The following is a 27,729-nucleotide window of genomic DNA, read 5'->3' as shown; positions in this document are numbered from 1 at the left end:
CATGTTCCCCGCCCCCTCCCTCCCACAGATCTCCGAATGTCTCTGTTCCACACTGTTTTGTCCTTCCCACTCCCACCCCTCTTGTCACATGCCCCCTTGCTGTGCGTTGTGTGTAGCTCTCATATGAACCTCGACAAGGTACACCAAATAAATAAATTTAAAAAAATAATAATTTAAAACAAGGAATTTCGGCTCCGTCTCAGATCCCTGGTCAGAGTCCGAGTCCAAGTCTCACATCCATAGGGCAAGACTGGAAGAATCAAGGACCTGAAGACTCGGACTTTCGTTCTCCCGCACATGCATCGGCAGCGCCACACCCAAATATCCAGTGAATCCATGACTCCCCAGGACCGACCCAGACATCTGTTGACCTCAGGCTCACAGTCAGCAGAGACATGAATATCACTGCCAAGGTAAGTGAATCTCTCCGTGACCTCAACATCCTCGCCACAAACTGCTACAGACAGGATAGCAGCATCCAAGATGTCAGTGAAAGCCTGGGTCATAATTTTGACACAGGAAACCTGTAATCCCAGGGGTTCCGACTCCTCATTCAGCACCTCCAGGGCACCCAAAAGGATATCCAGAGTCTCCGCAAAGATGACTGCATCATCTGCAAAATCAAGGTCAGAGATCTTGACATTCCCAAACATCACACCACAGCTTGATCTCTCCGACATCCTCCCCAGAATCCAGTCCGTACAAGTGCTGAAAAGTGTGGGGGCCAGTACACACCCCTGACGAACCCCAGTAACAACTGGAAATAAGTCAGAGATGGTATCATCACATCTCACAGCATTCTCAGTACCAGAATGTAGTTCAGACATCAGATTGATAAGTTTTGATGGCACCCCACGAAGACCAAGAATCCTCCAGAGGACATCCTGATTCGTTGAATCAAATGCTTTACAGAGATCAACAAAGGCTGCAAGCAGCCCCTGCCAAAACTCTCATGTGCGTTTGGTGAGGACCCAAAGAGCAAGGATACAGTCAATCCTTGACCTCTTTGGTGTAAAGCCTGACTGCTCTGGACGCTGGTGTTGAAGCAGGTGGCGGCAAACCCTATCAATAATTATCCGAGCAAAGACCTTGCCCGGCACTGAGAGCAGCGTCACCCCTCGGTAGTTGTTGCAGTCTTGGCGATCACCCTTCCCTTTCCAGAAGGGACAAGAAGGCCCCTCTTCCTGTCAGTTGGGAAGCTGCCTGTATTCCCGGCAGAGCACCGAACTGCATGCATCTCACCTCTCCTCCGCCCTTTGCAAATATGTCCGAATTGGACAAATGAACACTTTCATAGGAGTTGGGACTGCTTGTAAATTCGATTCTTCAGCTTAAATTTTGCAATTGTCCTTTATTCAAGAGATTCTCACAGTGATCGCATGTGCGGAAATGAACTACAGGAGCAAACGCTGACATTTCCGGCCGGGCATTTATAAGCATTGCAAAGTATGAAGCGATTTGTAGCTATGATGAACAGGCATTTGATAATATGAGTGAGGAAAGTGAAAAAAACATTATCGTGAAGAAATCGTTGCGGCCTGTTCAAAGCCAAGGCAAGGTTGAGCAGGCCAAAAAACATGTCAGCTTCAGACCCTCGTGAGATTACCCAGGAAACGCCTGAAGACCTCAGAGAGTGAGGTGTCCGAGGATCGCCTGATGAAGGATATCATTAAATAAGGCCGTTAATTGTCTTCAAAAGGGGTGTTTTAATTAACCCAAACACCCAATTTCCACTCGTGCACTTCCTTGGATTTTTCTTCATATGCATGCAAAGCGTCATGCTACTAGGTTTTATGGTTTTGGAGGAAACACACTGACACACACACACACACACACACACACACACACACACACACACACACACACACACACACACACACACACACACACACACACACACACACACACACACACTAGTATAGATATACATGCAGTTAAACATGCCACAGCATTTATTTAGCATCTATTCGGACTACATTTAGGAAATGTACCTGAGTTGTGAAGCTCCTCGGCGATGTATAGACCTTCACGCAGAGTCAGTCCTCCGGGCACAGGTGTGCCCGTCGCAGGGGCCAAGCTCGGGTCAAAAGCATCAATGTCGAAGCTCAGATGGATTGAGCGTTTGGAACTGCCAGTGATACAGTGAGAAAGGTGTAAGAAAGCAAACAAAACCTCAATCACACAGCAGGATATAGTTAAAAAGGTGATTAGAACTTGCATGGAAAATTATTCAAATGTCCTCTCTGTGGCCACAATCTGAGCACTTGTGTTGTGATGCCATCACGTCTCAGCTTCAAATCATAAATTGTGTCGATTTGTCCCTTGTCCTTGTTTGATTTTGTTTTTCCAAGTACATCTTAATCATGATCCTTATTATAAATGTGCACAAATGTTAGCTTCAGGGTTTGTTATTGCAATGTACAAATTGTATTGGACGAGACAAAACAAAAAGAGTAATCTCTTTGGATAAATTGATTGAGAAAGCCTTATTTTTGTAATGTGGAGAAATCTCTAACTGATTTCTTTGGTTTTCTCATCTCAGTACCTACCTCATGAAATTGTCAACAAAGTTCCAAATCCCATTCCGATGTCGAATTCATCGACCATCTCCTGACAATCTTGTAAATAAATGTCGAACTAGAACGGGCACTCATAGAGAGCATATACCTTTGCCGCCGCTACTGTTTTGTTCTTGGCATAAGAGTGTGAGGAACAGAACAAGGAGCATTTTGGTGCTGATTTCATACGAATCGGATAAGAATTGACTGCATTATGATAAAAATACGCAAATCTGCAAGGTCGTGACCCCCCTGACCTTTGACCCCCAACCGCGAGTAAGGGCAATTACGTCATTGTGTCAAGTTGCATATCACAAGATTGGGCATTAAATTCTGAAGATTTTGGCATTAGTTTCATGCAAATTGTTTAAAAATTGACTGCGATATGGTAAAAAGACGATTTTGACCTTTTCATGACCTTGACCTTTGACCCGATTGCTCCCAAAATCTAATAAAATGGTCCTTGGCTAATAACCAATCATCCCACCAAATTTCATGCAATTCGGTTTAATACTTTTTTAGTTATGTGAATAACAAACAAATAAATAATCATTGGCCTCTCCCACAAACATATATTTTGGAACTGATTATAATGCCAGGATTTGGGACATTTTCTTTTAAAAACAAGGGTAAGACGTAATTGTGCCATGTCTCCCATCACAAGATTGGGCAATGAATTCTGAACATTTTGGCATCGGTTGCTTGCCAATTAGATCAAAATTGACCGCGCTATGGTAAAAATACGAATTTGACCTTTCCATGACCTTGACCTTGACCTTTGACACGATCGCTCCCAAAATCTAATCAAATGTTCCTTGGATAATAACCCATCATCCCACCAAATTTCAAGCGATTTGGTTTAATACTTCCTGAGTTATGCGAATAACAAACAAACACACACACATATTCACAAATAAATAAATAAATAAATAAATAAATAAATAAATACACAGCGACCAATACATAACCTTTCGCAGAATGCGAAGGTAATAACTCCTTCATGATCCAAATCCCTTCACACAATGACTACAGTTTTAATCTGTGCAAGTGTTGAGCTGTCATTTCCCTTGCATTATACTGTTACGGATTCGCGCCCGCCGGCGTGCTGACGGCCACGTAACTCGAATCGCGGCACGTCGCCCACCGGACGGACAATCCAGTCGTGACCCTCTCGGACTAACGCCGGGAACCAGTCACGGGTGGACCTTTCGGTCTCACCGCGATCGAGCCAATCGGCCCCCGCATGGGATAGGGTTGCTCGCCAAATTCGACCTACCTAAGTACCCACACGGAGGGTAGACCGGGCGATCGCACCTCGCCGCAGGTCGACTTCGGACACGGGCCACTTAAGCGACCCGTTCCGTACTATCGGGATAACCGAGCGGTGTTATCGTCGGCCTCGACGGTTCGATTAATTATCGGGCGTATTCAGCCCACTACCAACCCTTTACGTGAAGCAAGATGAGGATTCAATAGAGGAAAAGACGAAGCGAAGCGGGAGAACAGTTCAATAATAAAGCACATTTATTCGCGATGAACGGAAAGCACACATATACAATTCCACCAAAAGCACATAGAAAAGAGGAAGACAAAAAGCAAATGCGACAATGCAGATCTAATACCGATTACGCGAGCACACGGCAACACTTATACAATTTTTACTTCACAGACGGCGCCGACAACACATATCCAAAACCAAGAAAAAGAACACCCTCAAGGATGAGGCGGGCCTGAGGCCGAGACCGGGTCGGGCCTACCCGTCTGGTGATGAGACGCGGAGCGGCGATGGTGCCTCAACTCCGCGGGCCTCGCGGACAGTGTCTGGTAGGGGGTGGGAAAAGGGGCCCCCTTGGTCGCACTATCTCAGCGCGGGGGGAAACAGGAGGGGGTTGCTGATGCTCGGGGTATAGAGGATTTTTACTCTGCCTCGAGTCCCGCGACGAGCGTCTCCACCTCGACCAGGTCGCGCCGTCGGCCTCCCTGGTGTGCAGCTCCCGGCACGACGCGAGCACCCCCTCGTCTGCCCTCGCCGCCTCTCCACAGCTCCGTGCTCTTCGCTCCGACTCCAACGCACACGACGACGACGACGACCAACTCCTTCTTGCTTCTTCTTCCCAACTCCACCGACTGCGAAGTCTTAACTCACTGGACTGACGAATGCAGCCGCTTATATAAGCCCCGTGGCTTCGCCTTTGACCCCCTGCCTTCGACCTTTCACCTCGCTCACCATTGGCCCGAGAAAAAGTGGGCGTGAATGCATTTTGATCCATAAATTTGCATATAGCGATCGCCCTCCAACGCCCTGGAGGCGGGGCCAAATCGCCCCTCGCTCACCGATTGGACGGAACAAAAGTGGGCGTGTGTCGTTTTTGATCCGTTTTTGGAGCGGAAAATCCGTGGTTTTGTACACGCTGTTCGGCGCGCGCCCTGCACGAGTCCAACACCGGTACCCACAAGCGGCGCAAGAACGGTGGCGATGCGACGGACATGCCAAGGTGTGACGTGAAGCGGCGCCGCGGTGGGTGGTTGATGTTGTGGTTGGTGGTGGTAACAATGGCGGTTGGTCCAAAATAAAGATAGTAAAAGAAAAACGGCTATCCTGAAGAGTCGCAGCACGCATAAATGACATGTATTCCCACTAGATAACGGGTTTGGGCCTAACTACACATATACTTACCGAGATATCTCACCTAAGGGACCTGAATGGTGGTTTGCGAATTTGGTAACCACAACACTACCCCCTCCCCTTTTTACAGACTCGTCCCGAGTCGTCAAATTTTCGTGTGCCATCATGTGTAGTTTTCCCCTAGTACATTTTACCTACGGATCCCTGAGTGCGACATTCATGGTATTCGTGTCCCCAAAATAAATAACCTGAGGGCTGCGTAACTACCTAAACAAACTCACTCACACGGACGACTTAAATAAAATTGCCGGCGCTAGGACAGACATGCCGGGGGCGCACTCATATTTACAGTACATCTTAACCTTAACTTACAAATTTTACACTAAACCATGGCCCAGGATCAATGAACTCTGCAAAAAGAAAGCAGTTAGCAGGGAGCCAGGCTGCTCGCATGCAGTCTCTGGCTCAAAACAATGCAGGTGACAGGGAACGTGGCTGGCTGCTCACACGCAGTCCAAGGCCTTCCCTTTTGAACTGAACGCAGTGAACCACAACGGTGCATGGGCTGCACAAACGTAGTCTCCGTGCCAGCTCAAGTGGCACACGCAATGAACACAACGAATGGATGGATGAACACAAACACGGTACACGGGCCGCCACTGCAGGCCCGTGTTGTAGCTGCCAACAGGGCAGTTCTTTCAGCTCGCAAACTGTTGCCTTGATCCTGGCGCACATGGCAATGAACAGGGGGGGGGGGGCAAAGCAAAAATTGAACGGGGCTGGTGAACAGGGGCAGTGGGCATGGCATGGCAAAGGTAGCAGGCAAACACAGCCCGCAGAAGAAGGCCGTTGCAGGCAAACACAGCCGGCAGATGAACTGGCCGGCACAGGCCTTGAAGAAAAACAGCCAGCCGGCAGATGAAGTGGGCCGGCACAGGCCTTGCAGCACAGCAGCTGCAGACGATCCAGCCGGCACAGGCCTTGCAGCACAGCAGCTGCAGATGAAGTTGGCCAGCCTTTGCCGTTCCGTGGAGGTTGGTGGAGGGAGTGCGGTGGTGCTGGCCACTTGGAAGGCGGGCTCGGACCTACCTACCTGTCTCCCTCCCAACCTATCGCCTTTGCCTGTCACTGTACATACCCACTCCCTTAATTTGTCAAACCCCAATTTAGCCCCAACTTTATTATTTTTTTTTTTTAACTTCCCCACTATAAATCGTCCCCTAACCCCCTTTATCGTCCTTGTTCGGCTAACCTATCCTGTCACCTAGCCTACTCCCAACCCCTACGTTCCCTTCCCGGAGGGGAATAAGGGAGAGCTAACGTCCTGTGCCGAGGCCCAACGAAGCCTCAGAATGGCCTCCCCAGAGTTCGGCGATCTATAAACAAAGTGGGTCCAGCGGCCCACAACGACAGCGAGGGGATGGATGGTGCGGAGGGGTACACTTCCTAATCTACCCTAACCATTTAACTGTTAAACTACCCCAGGGCTTTCAACAAGCGCCTCTCGCTTAAACTATTGGTTCTAACAACCCAGATTCCCGTCGCCTGTGTTGGTGTCCTCACAATTTCGGGCCTCGCCCCCCAATTTTCTCTCCGTGCCCTCACACGGTCTCCTGGCTGGGACACGTGGCTCCCTTTGGCAGGCACGACCCTTTGCCGAATCTCCCGCTATGGCACCCCCGGGCACTACACTGCCTCCGAGCCTACCAGCTCCCTAACACCGGGGAGTGCCCCCCATGGCACCTCCCCTGAAACGCACACGTGGCAGGCCGGCCTCCCGGGCCCCTTTCCGAGGGTCACCCATGCCCACAACACTGCCCACGCGGCTAATGGCGCCCGGGCCCCCGCACCAAGCAGGCGCACCCGTGCCCACTACGCTATCCCGGCCCCCCATGGGCCCTTGGCCTACCACGGCCGACTAGCCTGGTGCCCGGGGTACCCACTCAGCGATACTCACCTTTCGCAGCCACGCTCCCAAGCCCGTCAACAGGGCTCCTGCACCCCTCCAAATGGGTTTCGAGCCTACTTTCCCACCAACAGCAAAACGACCTCCATTTTTCAATTTGACTAACCCAGCTAACTCACTCTACACTGACCCCGGGGTCCCTTGGGCGGGAGTCACTCCTCCCCCCAATCACTCATCGCACCATGCATTCCCCATTCGCTCCATACACACAGACCTGCTGGCCTCACTCACTCAACATGTACACGTACTCTCCTCACAACCCACAACTCTTCAACACACACACCGCTGAACTCTGCCATCCTTCTATCTGCATCCCCTAACTAACTCGTGCTCCCACGTCGTCCCTTAAACTACAGCACGTTCCTTTTAACACTACGCAGCTAAGCTACGTCCCCTCTACATATCCACAAGTCTGTCACTGTCTCCTAACTCAAAAAAAAAAATCATTTTATTTCCCAACCTAAAGCTCACTAAATCCCTCTACCTAATCCATTCCACGGACTCCATGAGGACTTACCCCTGCCCCATGGAGTCGGTCTAACTAAGCTAACCCTTCCCCCTAACTAGTTTCCATCCTGTGCCCAGTAAGGGGGGGCTTCCACCCCTTGCCCAGGAATCCTGTGCACCCGAAAGTGAGGCTTGTTCTTTTTTTTTTTTCTTTACATGCGCAGCGCCAGCGCGGTAACTCACAGCTTGCGCACTTTGCATCTGCCCGTGACGTCATGCAGCTGCACGTGTTCCTCGTCCCTCCTTGGACGGTACCATCTGGCAGGGATACCCCTCCTGCCGGATTCCAACCCCACGTGCAGCCATGGCGTCACCGTGCGCAAAAAAAAAAAAACACAAGCCCCACGTCTCGAGGGGTTCCCCACGCGAACACATGTGCTTTGCCCGTTGGAGCTTAACACACACGATCGCATGGAGAACCAGTCCGGTCCAAATCCATAATCCTGCCTAAACTTTGTCCGTCCGCGGGATCGGCAAATCCACCGCGTGCGTTTCCGGACCGGGACTTCATTCCCGCAAGCGAGCACGTGGCGGTCTCGTGCGTTGCACAGCACGGACCTCGTGCTCACTGCTGGGTGAACCCGGCACGGTCCCCGAAACAGCTACAGCCGCTACTAGGCTTTCTTTCATCACATGTCGCCTTCGTCGCCATTCGACCCACGCACACCTGCGTGTTACGACGCTCACACTCCATTCCATCACATTCACCATTAAACTCACACCGGGAGACGCGGCTGCGTGCTCCCGCATGCCAACCGACATCTCCCTCACATACCGCTCTCTCACACACACGGTCTCCCTCGCATAAACCATACCACTCACACGTGGTGCTCCATTCACTCGCCGTGCCTCACTCACACACGCGGGGGCACTCACCCGCGGTGCCTCATCCACACTCCGTGCCTCACTCACACACGCGGGGGCACTCACCCGCGGTGCCTCACTCATACACACGGCGACACTCACACACGGTTCCTCACTCACACACGCGGGGGCACTCACCCGCGGTGCTTCACTCACACTGGCCGTTTCATCCACACACGGCGTGCTGGGAAGCACGTACTCTGGCACCATCGCCACCACACCACTCACACACGGGGTCGCTTCCACACACGGGGACGCACTCACACCTTGCACCACACACAGGGACAACCACACTGGGGATTCGTGTCCCCACAAGGGTCTCCGGGGCCTCTACACCCCCCAAGCTCTCCGTGCACCCGTTCGCAGCACTCCTCCTCTCAACCTCGCAAAGCACGACCGAACTTACCTGGTCGTGACTCGCCTCAAGGGGGCATACTCCCCCCCCCCTCGTTCCTGGAGGAGGCTATCCCGCTGCTCGCACTGGGTCTCCACACGCTCCGCGAGCTCACCCCCATTATCCTCCACTACCTCCGTGTGTGTGTGTGCGTCACTTACCCCGTCCAATTCACCCTCTATCTCCCGTGTCTCTATACATTTATAAGTTTCTGTTGTCGTCACCTCGTGTCTCGTCTCGCACGTTTTGGTCTCCCCATTTAATTTTTCCCTTTCGGTCACCGTCGATTCTTCTGTCACGACCCTCGCCCAACACGCCCCCCGAATTATTTTTTTACCCGCCTCCACCGCGGGCCTGTCAGCCGTTGCACCCCCTTCCAGCTCGTTTGCTCCCACACGTGGAGTTGCCATTCCCAGCTCCCTGGTCACGGCCTTCATGCCCGCCTGCAGGCATCGGCCCATGTTCTGCGTCTCACCCCGCAGCTCTTTCATTTCTTCCCTCATTTGCTGTGTATTCGCATCCATCGTCGTTTTCACTTCATTTGTATTTGTATCCATCTTTTCGTTCATTTGTTGTGTATTCGCATCCATTCTCGCTGTCATTGCCGCCAGCATGGCGCATAGCTGGGCCATGTCGGGTGCGCTTGGGTGAGTCGTTTCGGCAGGGATCGGGGAAGGGTTCTGGTGGTGAGGGGAGGGGAGGTGTCATACACCGCGGCCGCTGCCGCACCTATTTCGGGCTCTGGGTTCAGTTTGACGAGTTCATGTTCCTGCACGGGCATTCCATCCTGGGCCATGGATCCTACACATTCTACATCCGTTTCTAATACCCCCGGCTCCCGCTCGCCTTGAGACGCCATCTTGCTTCTCGTGAAGGGTTAATTTCGCTCGCTCGTAATTTGGAGGGAATCGGGGGTCGCTTCTCTCACCCCTGGACCGATTCCCGTGAATTTAGCCGGAGACAGGAGAGCCCGTTTTCCTGTTCTCCGATACCAGTGCCGCGAGGAGGGCGATGGATTTGTATCGCACGACCTGACACCAGTGTTACGGATTCGCGCCCGCCGGCGTGCTGACGGCCACGTAACTCGAATCGCGGCACGTCGCCCACCGGACGGACAATCCAGTCGTGACCCTCTCGGACTAACGCCGGGAACCAGTCACGGGTGGACCTTTCGGTCTCACCGCGATCGAGCCAATCGGCCCCCGCGTGGGATAGGGTTGCTCGCCAAATTCGACCTACCTAAGTACCCACACGGAGGGTAGATCGGGCGATCGCACCTCGCCGCAGGTCGACTTCGGACACGGGCCACTTAAGCGACCCGTTCCGTACTATCGGGATAACCGAGCGGTGTTATCGTCGGCCTCGACGGTTCGATTAATTATCGGGCGTATTCAGCCCACTAACAACCCTTTACGTGAAGCAAGATGAGGATTCAATAGAGGAAAAGACGAAGCGAAGCGGGAGAACAGTTCAATAATAAAGCACATTTATTTGCGATGAACGGAAAGCACACATATACAATTCCACCAAAAGCACATAGAAAAGAGGAAGACAAAAAGCAAATGCGACAATGCAGATCTAATACCGATTACGCGAGCACACGGCAACACTTATACAATTTTTACTTCACAGACGGCGCCGACAATACATATCCAAAACCAAGAAAAAGAACACCCTCTAGGATGAGGCGGGCCTGAGGCCGAGACCGGGTCGGGCCTACCCGTCTGGTGATGAGACGCGGAGCGGCGATGGTGCCTCAACTCCGCGGGCCTCGCGGACAGTGTCTGGTAGGGGGTGGGAAAAGGGGCCCCCTTGGTCGCACTATCTCAGCGCGGGGGGAAACAGGAGGGGGTTGCTGATGCTCGGGGTATAGAGGATTTTTACTCTGCCTCGAGTCCCGCGACGAGCGTCTCCACCTCGACCAGGTCGCGCCGTCGGCCTCCCTGGTGTGCAGCTCCCGGCACGACGCGAGCACCCCCTCGTCTGCCCTCGCCGCCTCTCCACAGCTCCGTCCTCTTCGCTCCGACTCCAACGCACACGACGACGACGACGACGACGACCAACTCCTTCTTGCTTCTTCTTCCCAACTCCACCGACTGCGAAGTCTTAACTCACTGGACTGACGAACGCAGCCGCTTATATAAGCCCCGTGGCTTCGCCTTTGACCCCCTGCCTTCGACCTTTCACCTCGCTCCCCATTGGCCCGAGAAAAAGTGGGCGTGAATGCATTTTGATCCATAAATTTGCATATAGCGATCGCCCTCCAACGCCCTGGAGGCGGGGCCAAATCGCCCCTCGCTCACCGATTGGACGGAACAAAAGTGGGCGTGTGTCGTTTTTGATCCGTTTTTGGAGCGGAAAATCCGTGGTTTTGTACACGCTGTTCGGCGCGCGCCCTGCACGAGTCCAACACCGGTACCCACAAGTGGCGCAAGAACGGTGGCGATGCGACGGTTGCGAGGTGTGACGTGAAGCGGCGCCGCGGTGGGTGGTTGATGTTGTGGTTGGTGGTGGTAACAATGGCGGTTGGTCCAAAATAAAGATAGTAAAAGAAAAACGGCTATCCTGAAGAGTCGCAGCACGCATAAATGACATGTATTCCCACTAGACAACGGGTTTGGGCCTAACTACACATATACTTACCGAGATATCTCACCTAAGGGACCTGAATGGTGGTTTGCGAATTTGGTAACCACAACAATACATTTGAATTACATAGATACACTTGAAAGCTTTGTGGCAGTGTTGCAGTCAAGTTCACCTAATCTGAGTCTGAGTCAAAGCTGTCCGAGTCCTTGGCGATCCCGCGTCCGAGTCCTTGGCAACCCCACGTCCGAGTCCTTGGTGATCCCACGTCCGAGTCCTTGGTGATCCCACGTCCGAGTCCTTGGCGATCCCGCGTCCGAGTCCTTGGCGACCCTGCATCCGAGTCCTTGGTGACCCCGTGTCCGAGTCCTTGGCGTTCTCGAGTTATCATGCCTACAAACAAACAAACAAGCAGTCATAGACTGGTACTTATAAAATCGTCAACTTGACCTCTGACCTTGTCTAATAAAAGCTGTCTCGAGAGAAGGTAGCAACGCAAACCAGAAGTTTATACGATGATTCTGTACCAAACCATCAAAAATCGAATGTTTTGGATGTATGACCTCACTGTGACCTTGACCTTTGACCGATTTTGACCAAAATCTAATCAGTGCTAGCCACCACCATCCTGAATCACGTGGTGTAATTTGACATTGGTAGCTTCTTCCGTTCTCGAGTTGTCATTTTTTGGATGTTTGACCTCACTGTGACCTTGACCTTTGACCGATTTTGACCAAAATCTAATCAGCGCTAGCCATCACCCTCCTGAATCACGTGGTGAAATTTGACATTGGTAGCTTCTTCCTTCTCGAGTTATCGTGCCTGCAAACAAACAAACACACACACACAAACACACACACAAACAAACACACACACAAACAGATGACGGAAGTCATCAATATGCTTAAGAAATCTTTAGATTTCGTAATTAACAAACACACCTTTAGAGGATGGAAGTGATCAAGATACTTACGAAATCTAAAGATTTCATAAGTAAAAACAACCTGCGTTGCTTGCATGAAGCAAAGACATTCCTACTGCTTATAATTCAAAACACCTCACTGCACTGGAAAACGTGGGGCAAGAATGCTGTGCTGTAAATTGTAGACTTGTAATACCCTCCCCCACCTAGAAGTAGCGCTACATGATACACATTTACATGGAGAATTTGCGCCCCCACCCTGCCCCTAAGACCACCAGCAAAGATACAACACCCCTATACATTAATTGGGGTCACACTGACCCTATGTAGCAAGTCTGGATGTAATCGGCCCAGAACTTTAGGAGGAGTAGCATGCCAGAGAAACACACAAAAAGCTCGGTCTATGAATTGTATAGTAAGGATAAGGGAAGAAAGGAGGAAGTGATTGTGAATTTAACGTTCAGTCTATATTTACTTTAAACATTGTTCTTAAATGGGGACAGGGACAACACAGGCATGATAGGCTGAATGGCCTTCTCATGCACCAAAGTTCCCTGTGTATCTTTGTATAACGTTGTTAAGAACAGGAAGAAATGCGGAGCGGAGGGGGTGCATGGAGTTGGAAGAGGGGGGTTGAGACATTGGTAAAGGGCGGTGTTTGCTTCCGGATACGTCCGGCGGTGTTCATAGAATGTCCGGTCGAAAATGGATTTCAGACATTATTTTGTTGCCATCTTCACTGTTATTCTATGTCGAATAATTTTTATGAGATGGTATGAATCGCAATTAACGCTCCACCGCATGTCTGCCTTCCCTTCCTCTCACCTCACACAGTCTTCCCTTCCCCCACCCCTCCTCACTCCCTCCCTTCCACCTCTTCTCTCTTCTCTCTTCTCTCTTCTCTCTTCTCTCTTCTCTCTTCTCTCTTCTCTCTTCTCTCTTCTCTCTTCTCTCTTCTCTCTCTCTCTCTCTCTCTCTCTCTCTCTCTCTCTTCTCTCTCTCTCTCTCTCTCTCTCTCTCTCTCTCTCTCTCTCTCTCTCTCTCTCTCTCTCTCTCTCTCTCTCTCCCCAACTTCATTCTTCCTTACTCCATCCCCCTATAGGATTACCGCCAACAAAGCAAAGGGTGGTATTTGCTTATAAAATACAAAAAAAATACAACAACAAACAACCTTTTCCCTGCTAACATTACATGCCATGTAACCACGTGACTTCTTGCACCGACTCTTCTTCCTCCTGCCGATCTACCATCTTCTACTTTTGCCGACCCACATTCACCATACACCTTCACAATTTTTTTTTCAACCTTTCCTTTCCGTCATCTTACATAATCTTTGAAGAAAAAAAAAATTCTTTCTATTTTAACCTCTCACGTCACACCTTCCGTAACCACGTGTTTCTCTACCCCTATTCTTCTTCTTCTTGTAGCTTTTGTCAAACTTCCATCTTCCTTCTGTGTTTGCTGAGCCAAATTCACCAAGCACCTTCACGACTTTTCTTCAACCTTTCATTTACCTAATCTTCTGCAATCTTTATCAACAACAAAAATAAAAAAATAAAAAATAAAACGGTCTCTTCAAATGTTTCAACTTCCTCTTTCACACGAATGATTCTCAGTATTGTATCACAATGCACTTCTCTTTTTACAGCGCGTGCGCTGTATACAATTGCACCGAGTTTGAAATGTCCCTGGTGTCTACCACGTCCACCACGTCTCCGGTGTCCCCTGTCTGCCCCCCCTCCCACCCACGTGCCTCAAGACAGCCAATGATGGCCGTCCGGTAGATGCAGTGCGTAACCTCGATGGAAATGGCGACAGTTGACGGAAATACCCGAGTATTTCAATGGAAATTTGTGAAACTAATGTGTTATATATGTGAAAACCATTTAATTTATTGCTTGACGGAAAAAAAAACCAAAGAAACGCTCCCCTCATGTACGAAAGAACGAACGAAAGATGTCATTTCCGTCCACCATGGCATTTCGCGCCGAATGCAGAAAGCTAAGTTCTTCTTATGTCATCACTCTTTAATATTAGCCATAAACAAGTGTTTCGTCATGTATTAGCAGTTGAAATTTACTTACAACAAGAACGAAAAAATAATCTCCTCACAGATTCAACAATGACGAAAAAAAACCCCAAAAACAACACGAGCAGGACAAGACCAATCGAGCTGAAGGAAACGATACTGTAACTGCACTGCTCCTGATTGGTCAAGGGACACCACGTGTGTTGTGTGGGCGGTGTTATGCACGAGGATTCCAGGCTAACTTCTTCTTATGCCATCATTCTCTTTAATATTAGCCATAAACAAGTGTTTCGTCATGCATTAGTTGTTGAAATTTACTTACAATCACTCTTTTGCGGCCTCCTGCCATGCTGTATCGAAGGATTTCATTCCTTCTGTTATATATAAAGGTGCTTATCACAATAATAACAAGATTTTTACATTTCAAATATTAAGTACGCTTTTTAATTTTTTTTCAACTGAAAAAGCATAAATTGCATATTTTAACATTAGTGTACTCATTTGATTCACCACACGCGCTGTATTGAAGGATTTCACTTGTTCTTCTTCAAAAGGCTGTTTTCAATTCAACCTTTCCTTCATCCCGTGTCAAAAAAGTCCCACTGTTACAATGTTTCTTTTCTCTCTTCTCTTAGTTGTCCTTTGTTGCATCCCTCACGTCATGTCTTTAATCGCATCTCTCACTTAAAAATATTTTAAAACCCCAGTTTGTAATGTATGTTCGTGTTCCATCAATCGTCCAGTTTCTCCAACTTCAGTGCCAATTCACCCCACCTCCTTACATCAACCTCCTTCAAACCCCTCAACTATTATACCCTCTCCTTACCCCTCCCATCTTGCCCCTCATCCAACCTCTGCTCTTGGCACCTCTTCACTGTCTTCTGTTTCAGGATCAGCTCGTCCTCCTCGTGTCCCAAAGTGTGTGGTTTCTTACATCTGTGGGCTCCATTCTAACCGAACAGATTTCTCATTCTCTCAATCAGTACACTCATCATTAACACAAGCATGCTCCTTCCCTCCTCTGAGCACATCTCCCTCTCCTCCCAACCATTCAAATCTTTTGCCTCCCCCTGCCCGCTCCCTTCTTCATCATACCACCACCAAGTCTCATCCTTGCCTTGTCCTCAACTCTCCCATCACCTCCTGTACCTTGGCCATACCTGCTCTCATCGTCTCCCATCCCTCTCAAAGGAACCTTCACACTCTCCCATTAACAAGCTTCCCTCTCACCTTTCTCAAAAACTACTCCCCCACCCTTCTCCCTCATCTCTCCCCTCTCACCCTTCTCTCTCCAATCTCCTCCCTCACTCCCCCTTCTCAAAGTTGCCCCCCACCTCACAACCACAAAGCTTACTCCTTCCCCCACCCTCTCAGTTCCATCTCATCATTCCACCTCCTCCAACCTTCAACTGCCCCCTGCCCCCTCTCTTATTACTCCCCAATGTACCTCAACCAATCAGCAACGAGCCTTTTCTCCTCCTCATCCGGTCCTCTCCCCTAGCTATTTTGTAATCCCCCCACACCACACTCTTTCAACAACTCTCCTTACCTCCTCCCCCTTTCCTCCCTCGTCCTACCCTCTCCCCCCTCCCCTGCACCCAAATCCTCCTCCCCTCTCTTCTTTTGCAGTGTGGGCCTCAAATATCCGGGACCTTTGCTCAAACCTGACAAATCTTTCCATACAAGTTTCCACTGACAACCAAGACATAATCTGCTCAACAGAAACTTTCCTCCTACAAACGTCTCTGACTTCCTTGTATCTCTCCCAGGTTACTCCCTCCTCCAGTATGACATACCTGAGCCTCGTCCTGGTGGCGGAGTTGCTCTCTTCATCAAAGACAATTCCTCACTCTCTATGCACTGCCCTCACTTCCCCACACCCCCAGGAATACCCCTGGCTACGGCTTTTCCTCTACTCCCACCTCATGTTTACATGCATTGTACCATCCACCAAACAGTGATGACCCCATTTACACCTCGCTCTCCAAAAAATGGCTTAACGTCTATCTTCTCATCGAAACTCTCTCTTCCTCATATGTGGTTATTTCAATTGTCATCATGCCAGTTGGCTGGGTGTGGGTTCCTCTCTCACCTGTAATGGCACTTCAGCAAAAGACTTCTGCAACTTATTCAGACTGACACAATCGGTCAACTTCCTGACCCTGATCTCAACCAACGGGACTCCATCTCTTCTGGATCTGATTTTGCCAATTTCCCTGAAAATATCTGCTGTTCTTCCTCCGCTCATAATCAATTGTTCTGACCACGTGCTTGTCAAAGTAAACATCTCTCTGGCTGTTATCAGAGAACCACCTCAGCGTCATCGAGTCTGGCATTTTACTCAGGCCATCCCCCAGGCAGATGCCTGGCCCATTCCCATCTCCTTGAGATGCTGGTCAACCTGCTGCAACGAGGCACGTGGTCAGTCCATTGGCCTACTCCACTCACGAGGCTCCCTTGCTGAGAGAATCTAGTGAGCAGGATCAGCATCAGGAAAACAAGCCACATGTCCATACAGCTGCAGCTGATGCTCACGGACGATGCAGGTAGCAAATGTCATTTGAGCCAAGGATTCTCCGAAGAGACCTGGTGCCAAAGTAATTAAGTCTACATGTCAGATCCCTGCTCAGAGTCCGAGTCTCACAGCCAGAGAGCAAGAGTGGAAGCACCAAGGACCTGAACACACAGACTTTTGTCCTCCCGCACAGGTTGTGGCAGCGCCACACCCCATGATCCAGTTAAACCATGACTCCCCAGGCCGGACCCAGATGTCTGATGACGTCTTGCTTACAGCCAGCAGAAAAATGAATATCATTGCCAAGGAAAGTGAATCTCTCCGTGACCTCAACATCCTCACCACAAACAGGTACATACAGGACAGCAGCATCCAATATGTCATTGAAAGCCTGGATCTTAGTTTTGACCCAGGAAACCCGGATTCCCAGCGGCTCCGACTCTTCATTCAGCATGATAAGGGCCCCCAAAAGGACATCGAGAGTCTCCGCAAAGATGACTGCATCATCTGCGAAATCAAGGTCAGAGATCTTGACATTGCCAAATGATGCATAGCAGTTGGAACTCCACGACAACCTCTCCATAATCCAGCAAATACAAGTGCTGAAAAGTGTGGGGGCCAGTTCACAGCTCTGACAAACTCCAGCTACAACTGAAAATAAGCCAGAGATGATATCACCAAATCTCACAACACTCTCAGTACCAGCGTATAGTTCAGACATCAAATTGATCAGTTTTGGTGACACCCCACGAAGACCAAGAGTCCCCCAGAAGACATCCTGATTCACTGAATCAAACGCTTTACAGAGATCAACATAGGCTGCAAGCAGCCCCTGCCGAAACTCTCGTCTACGTTCGGTGAGGAACGGAAGAGCAAGGATACGGTCAATCGTTGACCTCTTTGGTGTAAAACCTCACTGCTCTGGACGTTGGTGCTCAAGCAGATGGTGACGAACCTTATCAAGAATGATCAGAGCAAAGACCTTGCCCGGCACTGAGAGCAGCATCACCCCTCAGTCATTGTTGCAATCTTGGCGATTACCCTTCCCTTTCCAGAGAGGAACAAGGCCCCTCTTCCAGTCAGTTGGGATGATGTCTGTGTTCCAGACAGAGCACAGAACTGCATGCAATGACACGAGTACAGCATTTCCACCAGCATTGAGAAGTTCAGCATGGATGTCACAGATCCCAGGAGCTTTACCCCATTTCAAGTGGTTCACTGCAACCTGTGTTTCCACAAACGAAGGTGGGCCATAGTTGATTGGATCGGCAATCGGGATCGTAACACCCCTTACATCCCACTCGGCAGCTGGTGGATCTGGCTGGTATAGCCGCTCAAAGTAGCCGGCCCAGCGGGCCTTCACGTTGGACTCCTCTGTCAAGAGCCTACCACGCTCCACTCAAACTGCAGTACACCGAGGGACGGGCTTGGAGGAATGCAATGAACGAATTCCCCTGTAAGCAGAAGAAGAATCACCTGACCACAGGTGATGCTCTACCCCCTCACAGATTACTCGCACATTGGCCTCCTTGTCCACCCTGAGTGCACATACAGTTTGACGCCTCAACTCCTTGAAAAGTTCAGCTCTGCCATTCAGCCTGGCCCTGCAACTCTGGTCAATGGTATCCAGTGTCCCTTGAGAGACAAAATTCTTCTTTGCCCGACGGTGAGGTCCAAGACATCTTCCGGCAGTATGAAGCAAGGAGGTCTTGAAGGCACTCCACAACTCTTCAGGATCCCCCAATGTACCCACACCCCCAAAATCTCCACTCAGCCTGTTCGCAAACTCCTCAGCTACCCTCTCATCCTTGAGCTTGCCAACATCGAGCCGAGGCTGGGATGGTACCATTCTCCCAGATTTAAGCTGCAACTTCAGAGTTGCAACAACAAGCCTGTGGTCGGTATTAAGTAACTGAGCACTCCGGTCGACCCTGCAGTTCTGGATCATCCTCCAGCGACCATCAACGAGCACATGGTCAATCTCTTTTGCCACACTGCCAGCGTTGGAATACCAAGTCCAGCGATGAGGCTGTGGGCGATGAAACCATGAACCAGCCACCCTAAGTCCATGACTTCTTGCAAAGTCAAGGAACTTAGTGCTATTCTGGTTCACATTTCCAGACCCATGGGGACCAACACATGTCTCATAACCATCCCTATCAGTTCCAGTCGATGCATTGAAATCCCCCAAGACAAGAAGAGTGTCGCGCCTAGGGCACGGGTCAACCAGAGACTCAAGCATGGCATAGAATGCGTCCTTCACGGTCAGATCACTTACCTCAGTCGGAGCGTATACAGAGACCATGGAAATGACACCCAAGGAGTGACGAATCCTTCGGCTCATAATTCGCTCGTGACTGGTGTTGCCTCAATTTATCATTGGAGTCAGCTTATTGGACACAGCGACAGCAACTCCTTGGGTACGGTAACCGTCAGAGCGACCACCCACCATGATCTCGCTGCAATCTGGTCTCTGAACCTCAGAGAGTGCTGCAAAACCGATGTTCAAACGCTTGAGCTCAGATGACAACAGAGACAGGTGATCATCCTCTCTTCGGGAGAGGACATTCCAGGCACCCACCCGAAGTGACCACCTCAGTTTAACCCAAGAAGACCGCCGTCTGGTGGACGACACCACAGCACCACCCCGACACACACTTCCGTAATCTGACCGAGGAAGGTTACCCCCTGGTTTCCCTCCTATCATCAAAGATTGGGGGTCCCGAAGGCTTTGCCCCAATCCCATAATCCTGTGAGCTGCCCTGCGAAGGGCAGCTGCACAGGAGGTACTCCCACGGAGTGGGTTTTATGCTGACGATGAATATGCTGAGCACTTACATCTCCTTTGTGCATGATTTTCACAGGACGGAGTATCGAAGCCTGGTGTTGGCTTTGTGGTAAGGGTGGCTGGCTTGGGATCCTAAGATCTTGAGTTCAAGCCCCGTTGGCTGCTGAATTAACACCAGGTGGGGTCAACTCAGCCTGTCCTTCTATATATATATATATATATATATATATATATATATATATATATATATATATATATATATATATATATATATATATATATATATATTGTTGCGGGCCGGCGGGGTAGGGTGAGAAGACCACTCGGTGGGGGAAGTTACGTCGATTCTCACCAGACTCCCCGGAATTGTAGGCCGTCGCTCATGGATAATTCCGTGACACGGCGGGTCGCTTAACCGACCGTGGACGCCAATAACTTAACCGCCTGGCCTAGGGTGCTCCCGCCGATGAGTGAATTGGGTTACCTAATTAACCACACAGTTTAACTACCCGGGAACCACGCTCTCGGTATGCCTTGTCCAAACCGGATCACTATACCGGTTCAGATCACCTTTCCGGATCGAATGCAGCCGAGCGACACTGTCAAGGATGTACCAGCTAGAAGGAACGGACCGTTGGGAATAAAGACCCGGCTAAACCTGGATCCGAACCATGCTGGACCAATGATGGAAAAGACATAGGCGAGCTGGGAACATTTCGACAACAATTATATATTCACAATAAGCGGGGAAAAGCATGTGGCACAACAAAGGTTTATTGGGGATATAATGCAAGGAAAGATGAGAGAGAGATGTGGGGTGCGGCAATTATACAAGCAACTTACAAAGCAGACACAGTGCAGACTTGACGTGAGACTATTCACAGTGACAACAATAAAAGATCTTCCACAGGCTTACTTGACAGACAGGCGCCAACACATTCAGACACACACTCAGGCAAACAAAACCCAAATGTGAAGGATTCTTGCAGCCAGAGAGGGAGGGGGGGGGGTTGAGGTTATAGTTCTCGGAACCTGGGTGTTTTGGGGGAGGGATGCTCCGTGGTGCAGCACCTGACAATAACCACATTGTTCTGGCCACAGCCGCACATGTGGAGATCGTGTTCCGAACAGGAGGAACTTGAGCGGAGAAGGGAGGAGTCCAGAGGGCGAAGGTGGAGCGATAGGTCGAACCAGGCAGGAGGCGATTCGTCGAGATCGTGTGGGCGGAGACGAGATGCAGGAACACTAACTTCTGCAATTCTCAACACACTTCACTCCTCCTTCAATTCCTCAATTCCTCCTATTCCGCATTCCTTTTTATTCCCTCATTCCTTTCATTCCATTACACGGAGGATTTCTCCGTGCTTTATAGAGCCCGGGGCTCGGGGAGGGGCCAGGCCGAATCCGACGTCATCGTCCGAGCTGGGCATTCTGACTGGCTCTAACCCCTCACGTGGTCCGCCTTCTTGGGCCGGGCTTTGGCCAATGCCGGTACACTCCACCCACGTGGGAGCTAAGCATACGTGACTCACCGTCCATGTCTGGTTTCTCACTCGGAAACGAGACTCCAGGTAGACGGTGGTACGCTGTGGTAATCGAGACGAGGGGAGCAAGCGAGGCAGAAAGCACCTTGGATCGTCATGCTGTGGCAAGCGAGATGAGTGGAGCAAGCGAGGCAGAAGGCACCGTGGTTCGTCACACTGCAGTAAGCGAGACGAGGGATAAGCGAGGCAGAAGGCACCGTGGAAAAGAAAACGTGGGAATAAAATAAAATGGAAAAATGATTTATAACCTAACTTTTTCCCATCGCAACGCACTCCCTTGTCTTCCCACTTCATGAAAGGAAGGGGTCAATCTGAACGTATATTAATGGCATAACTGACTCAGGACAACTATCTGTTGTATGCATGCGGTTCTGAGAACCACAACTATATATATATATATATATATATATATATATATATATATATATATATATATATATATATATATATATATATATATATATATATATATATATATATATATATATATATATATATATATTGTTACAGCTGTGGAAATTCGCAATACACCATAAAGGGTCCTTAGATCAGTTATGATGCTAAGTTTATGTTCAGGTAGTTCCTCACCGTTGTTTAAAGGGATTTCGTGTGATTCACCGGGCTGTGACTCTTTGAGATAGCCGTTTTTCTGTTCTATCGTTATTTTGGACCGTCCGAAGACTTCAAACGAAGGCCCCCGTGAAAGGCCTACAACAAATTTTCCCACCTTTTTTGCGGCGCCGAGGGCTGACGGGATAGGTGCGAGAGATCGCTGGCGATTGGTGGATACGGGGTATGAGGCGGCCGTGAGGAGGAAACGCACCTTTTCGAGGAGCTTCTCGAAAGGGCGAGAGGAGAGGCGGAGTCAAAAAGTGGGTGGAGCGAAGGGGCGGAGCCCCGCGCTATATAGGGTGGACCGTGCATGGGCTCGCTCTCTTGGTGGACGTCGTGTTTGAGCTCTCTCTCTCTCTCTCCTGCCTGGGTCATCGCGTTGGATTCCTCCTCTCTCCTGCCTGGATCATCGCGTTGGATTCTTCCTCTCTCCTGCCTGGGACGTCGTGTTTGGACTCGTCAGGCTCTGGATCGTCGAAATGGGCTCTGGATCGTGGAAGGCTCATCTCTCCCTCTGGGCGCCAAATCGTGAGGGTTGCAAGCAGTGGTCCCTGGTCAAGGCGCGCACGAGAGGAGAGTGCCGGAGTGGGTTTGCCGGCCGTCACCCCTCCAGGGGGCAGGTAACCTGCTACGGTCTCCCGGGACCCGTTCGGTCTCCCAGGTCCCGTGTCATAAAGACCCAAGTGGTCCAGCCTGACCCCCTTGTATGTGAGGGGGTCTTTTCTTTCCATTTCTTTTGCTTTTGCATGACCACTGTGGTGCCGTGTCCCTATAAGTTAGACCTGTGTCAGTGACTGTACATTGCTCGTATTCGGTGGTAACGCTTTTCTTGTATATTGCATGATTCCTTGCTTGTGTTGTGTGTGCAATATGTGCTTTGTAATAAATGTCGTTGTGTGAAATGTATCCCATTCTTCGTCTCTTTCCCCATTGAAAGTGCCATCTTGAATCACGGAATAAATTAGTGGTGGGTTTTGAACACCCAGGGTAAATAAGAGAACCTGATCCGTCGAGGTCGGAGATAACACCGCTCGGTTATCACTGTAGCATGGAACGGACCGCTTAAGCGGTTCGTGTCCTTGGCCGACCTGCGGCGAGGTACGACCGCCCGGTCGACTACTCGCGCAGGGACTTAGGTAGGTCGAATTTGGCGAGCAACCCTATCCTGCGCGGGTGGGCAATTGGCACGATCGTGGTGAGGTTAAACCCTCACCCGTGACTGGCTCCTGGTGGTAGTTCCAGGAGGGTCATGACTGAATTGTCCGTCCGGTGGGCGACGCGGTTCCGATTCGAGTTACGCAATCGCTCGCACGCCTAGCGAGCCAGAATCGGTAACTATATATATATATATATATATATATATATATATATATATATATATATATATATATATATATATATATATATATATATATATATATATATATATATATATATATATCCTTCATTTCCATGTACTTTCGACATAAAGGCACAGATTGGTTTAAATTCAGACAGTAACAATGTTGCAGTGAGGTGAAAATCTGGAGTATAAGTATATTACAGTGAGGTGTAAATCCAGAATGTAAGTATATTACAGTGAGGTGTAAATGTTGAGAGTAAGTATATTACAGTGAGGTAAAAATCCAGAGTGTAAGGAAATTAATGTGAGATGTAAATCCCGAGAGTAAGTATTTACAGTGAAGTGTAAATCGGGAGAGTAAGTATATTGCAGTGAGGTGTAAATCCAGAGAGTAAGTATATTACAGTGAGGTGTAAATCCAGAGAGTAAGTATATTACAGTGAGGGGTAAATGTAGAGAGTAAGTATGTTACAGTGAGGTGTAAATGTAGAGAGTAAGTATGTAACAGTGAGGTGTAAATGTAGAGAGTAAGTAAATTAAAGTGAGGTGTAAATGTAGAGAGTAAGTATGTAACAGTGAGGTGTAAATGTAGAGAGTAAGTAAATTAAAGTGAGGTGTAAATCCAGAGAGTAAGTATATTACAGTGAGGTGTAAATGTCGAGAGCAAGTATGTTACAGTGAAGTGTAAATCCAGAGAGTAAATATATTACAGTGAAGTGTAAATCCAGAGAGTAAGTATATTACAGTGAGGTGTAAATGTAGAGAGTAAGTATGTTACAGTGAGGTGTAAATGTAGAGAGTAAGTATATTACAGTGAGGTGTAAATGTAGAGAGTAAGTTTGTTACAGTGAGGTGTAAATGTAAAGAGTAAGTATATTACAATGAGGTGTAAATTTAGAGAGTAAGTATGTTACAGTGAGGTGTAAATGTAGAGAGTAAGTATGTTACAGTGAGGTATAAATGTAGAGAGTAAGTAAATTAAAGTGAGGTGTAACTCCAGAGAGTAATTTATAACAGTGAGGTGTAAATCCAAACAGTAAGTATATTCCAGTGAGGTGTAAATCCAGAGAGTAAGTATATTACAGTGAGGTGTAAATGGAGAGTAAGTAAATTAAAGTGAGGTGTAAATCCAGAGAGTAAGTACATTACAGTGAGGTGTAAATGTAGAGAGTAAGTATATCACAGTGAAGTGTAAATCCGAAGAGTAACTATATTTCAGTGAAGTGTAAATCCAGAGAGTAAGTATATTACAGTGAGGTGTAAATGAAGAGAGTAAGTATATCACAGTGAAGTGTAAATCCGAAGAGTAAGTATGTTACAGTGAAGTGTAAATCCAGAGAGTAAGTATATTACAGTGAAGTGTAAATGTGGAGAGTAGGTATATTACAGTGAGGTGTAAATGTAGAGAGTAAGTGTGTTACAGTGAAGTGTAAGTCCAGAGACTAAGTATGTTACTGTGAACTGTAAATGTAGAGAGTAAATATATTACAATGTGGTGTAAATCCAGAGAATAAGTATATTGCAGTGAGGTGTAAATGTAGAGAGTAAATACATGACAGTGAAGTGTAAATCCGGAGAGCAAGTATATTACAGTGAGGTGTAAATCCAGAGAGTAAGTGTATCACAGTGAAGTGAAAATGTAGAGAGTAAGCATGATACAGTGAAGTGTAAATCCAGAGAATAAGTATGTTCCAGTGAAGTGTAAATCCAGAGAGTAAGTATATTACAGTGAGGTGTAAATCCAGAGAGGAAGTATATAACAGTGAGGGGTAAATGTAGAGTAAGTATATCACAGTGAAGTGTAAATGTAGAGAGTAAGTATGTTACAGTGAAGTGTAAATTCAGAAGGTAAATATGTTCCAGTGAAGTGTAAATCCAGAGAGTAAGTATATTACAGTGAGCTGTAAATGTAGAGAGTAAATATATTAGTGAGATGTAAATCCAGAGTGTAAGTACATTACAGTGAGGTGTAAATGTAGAGAGTAAATATATTACAGTGAGGTGTAAATTTTGAGAGTAAATATATTACAGTGAGGTGTAAATCCAGAGAGTAAGTATATTACGGTGAGGTGTAAATCCAGAATGTTAGTATATTTCAGTGAGGTGTAAATCCAGAGAGTAAGTATATTCCAGTGAGGTGTAAATCCAGAATGTAAGTATCTTAAAGTGAGGTGTAAATCCAGAAAGTAAGTATATTACGGTGAGGTGTAAATCCAGAATGTAAGTATATTACAGTGAGGTGTAAATGCAGAGAGTAAGTATATTACAGTGAAGTGTAAATCAGAAGAGTATGTATATTACAGTGAAGGGTAAATGCAGAGAGTAAGTACATTACAGCGAGGTGTAAATCCAGAGAGTAAGTACATTACAGTGAAGTGTAAATCCAGAGATAAGTATGTTACAGTGAAGTGTAAATCCAGAGACTAAGTATGTTACAGTGAAGTGTAAATGTAGAGAGTAAATATATTACAGTGAGGTGTAAATCCAGAGAGTAAGTATATTACAGTGAGGTGTAAATGTAGAGAGTAAATACATGACAGTGAAGTGTAAATTCAGAGAGCAAGTATATTATTGTGAGGTGTAAATGTAGAGAGTAAGTAAATTAAAGTGAGGTGTAACTTCAGAGAGTAAGTATATTACAGTGAGGTGTAAATCCGAACAGTAAGTATATTCCAGTGAGGTGTAAATCCAGAGAGTAAGTATGTTACAGTGAGGTGTAAATCCAGAGTCTAAGTATGTTACAGTGAAGTGTAAATGTCGAGACTAAATATATTACAGTGAGGTGTAAATCCAGAGAGTAAGTATATTATAGTGAGGTGTAAATGTAGAGAGTAAATACATTACAGTGAAGTGTAAATGCGGAGAGCAAGTATATTACAGTGAGGTGTAAATGTAGAGAGTAAGTAAATTAAAGTGAGGTGTAACTCCAGAGAGTAAGTATATTCCAGTGAGGTGTAAATCCAGAGAGTAAGTATGTTACAGTGAGGTGTAAATGGAGAGTAAGTAAATTAAAGTGAGGTGTAAATCCAGAGAGTAAGTATATTACAGTGAGGTGTAAATGTCGAGAGCAAGTATGTTACAGTGAAGTGTAAATCCAGAGAGTAAATATATTACAGTGAAGTGTAAATCCAGAGAGTAAGTATATTACAGTGAGGTGTAAATGAAGAGAGTAAGTATGTTACAGTGAGGTGTAAATGTAGAGAGTAAGTATATTACAGTGAGGTGTAAATGTAGAGATTAAGTATATTATAGTGAGGTGTAAGTGAGGAGAGTAAGTTTGTTACAGTGAGGTGTAAATGTAGAGAGTAAGTATATTACAATGAGGTGTAAATGTAGAGAGTAAGTATGTTACAGTGAGGTGTAAATGTAGAGAGTAAGTATGTTACAGTGAGGTGTAAATGTAGAGAGTAAGTAAATTAAAGTGAGGTGTAACCCAAGAGAGTAATTTATTACAGTGAGGTGTAAATCCGAACAGTAAGTATATTACAGTGAGGTGTAAATGTAGAAAGTAAGTATATTACAGTGAGGTGTAAATCCAGAGAGTAAGTATATTACACTGAGCTGTAAATGGAGAGTAAGTAAATTAAAGTGAGGTGTAAATCCAGAGAGTAAGTATATTACAGTGAGGTGTAAATGTAGAGAGTAAGTATATCACAGTGAAGTGTAAATCCGAAGAGTAAGTATATTACAGTGAAGTGTAAATCCAGAGAGTAAGTATATTACAGTGAGGTGTAAATGAAGAGAGTAACTATATCACAGTGAAGTGTAAATCCGAAGAGTAAGTATATTACAGTGAAGTGTAAACCCAGAGAGTAAGTATATTACAGTGAAGTGTAAATCCAGAGAGTAAGTATATTTCAGTGAAGTGTAAATGTGGAGAGTAAGTATATTACAGTGAGGTGTAAATGTAGAAAGTAAGTATATTACAGTGAGGTGTAAATCCAGAGAGTAAGTATATTACACTGAGCTGTAAATGGAGAGTAAGTAAATTAAAGTGAGGTGTAAATCCAGAGAGTAAGTATATTACAGTGAGGTGTAAATGTAGAGAGTAAGTATATCACAGTGAAGTGTAAATCCGAAGAGTAAGTATATTACAGTGAAGTGTAAATCCAGAGAGTAAGTATATTACAGTGAGGTGTAAATGAAGAGAGTAACTATATCACAGTGAAGTGTAAATCCAGAGAGTAAGTATATTGCAGTGCAGTGTAAATGTAGAGAGTAAATACATGACAGTGAAGTGTAAATGCGGAGAGCATGTATATTACAGTGAGGTGTAAATGTAGAGAGTAAGTAAATTAAAGTGTATATTCCAGTGAGGTGTAAATCCAGAGAGTAAGTATATTACAGTGAGGGGTAAATGTAGAGAGTAAGTATATCACAGTGAAGTGTAAATGTAGAGAGTAAGTATTGTTGTGGTTGACGAAATTCGCAAACCACCATTCAGGTCCCGTAGGTGAGATATCTCTGTAAGTATAT

General features: G+C 47.4%; 1 protein-coding gene across 1 annotated transcript in view; it reads right to left on the bottom strand.

Annotated features, from left to right (window-relative positions):
• The window catches only part of ARG2 (arginase 2), a 173,602-nt gene that overhangs the window by 25,221 nt on the left and 120,652 nt on the right, over positions 1–27,729 (bottom strand). Inside the window, exon 7 of the mRNA XM_085890302.1 lies at positions 1,992–2,128. Coding sequence (XP_085746428.1) covers positions 1,992–2,128 — 137 coding nt within the window. The remainder of the gene's footprint in view (positions 1–1,991; positions 2,129–27,729) is intronic.

This window comes from Eptatretus burgeri, chromosome 7, assembly GCF_056783735.1.
Source record: "Eptatretus burgeri isolate ZD-2024b chromosome 7, Ebu_testis_v1, whole genome shotgun sequence".
Lineage (NCBI taxonomy): Eukaryota > Metazoa > Chordata > Myxini > Myxiniformes > Myxinidae > Eptatretus > Eptatretus burgeri.
This window is presented reverse-complemented; position numbering and strand designations above follow the sequence as displayed.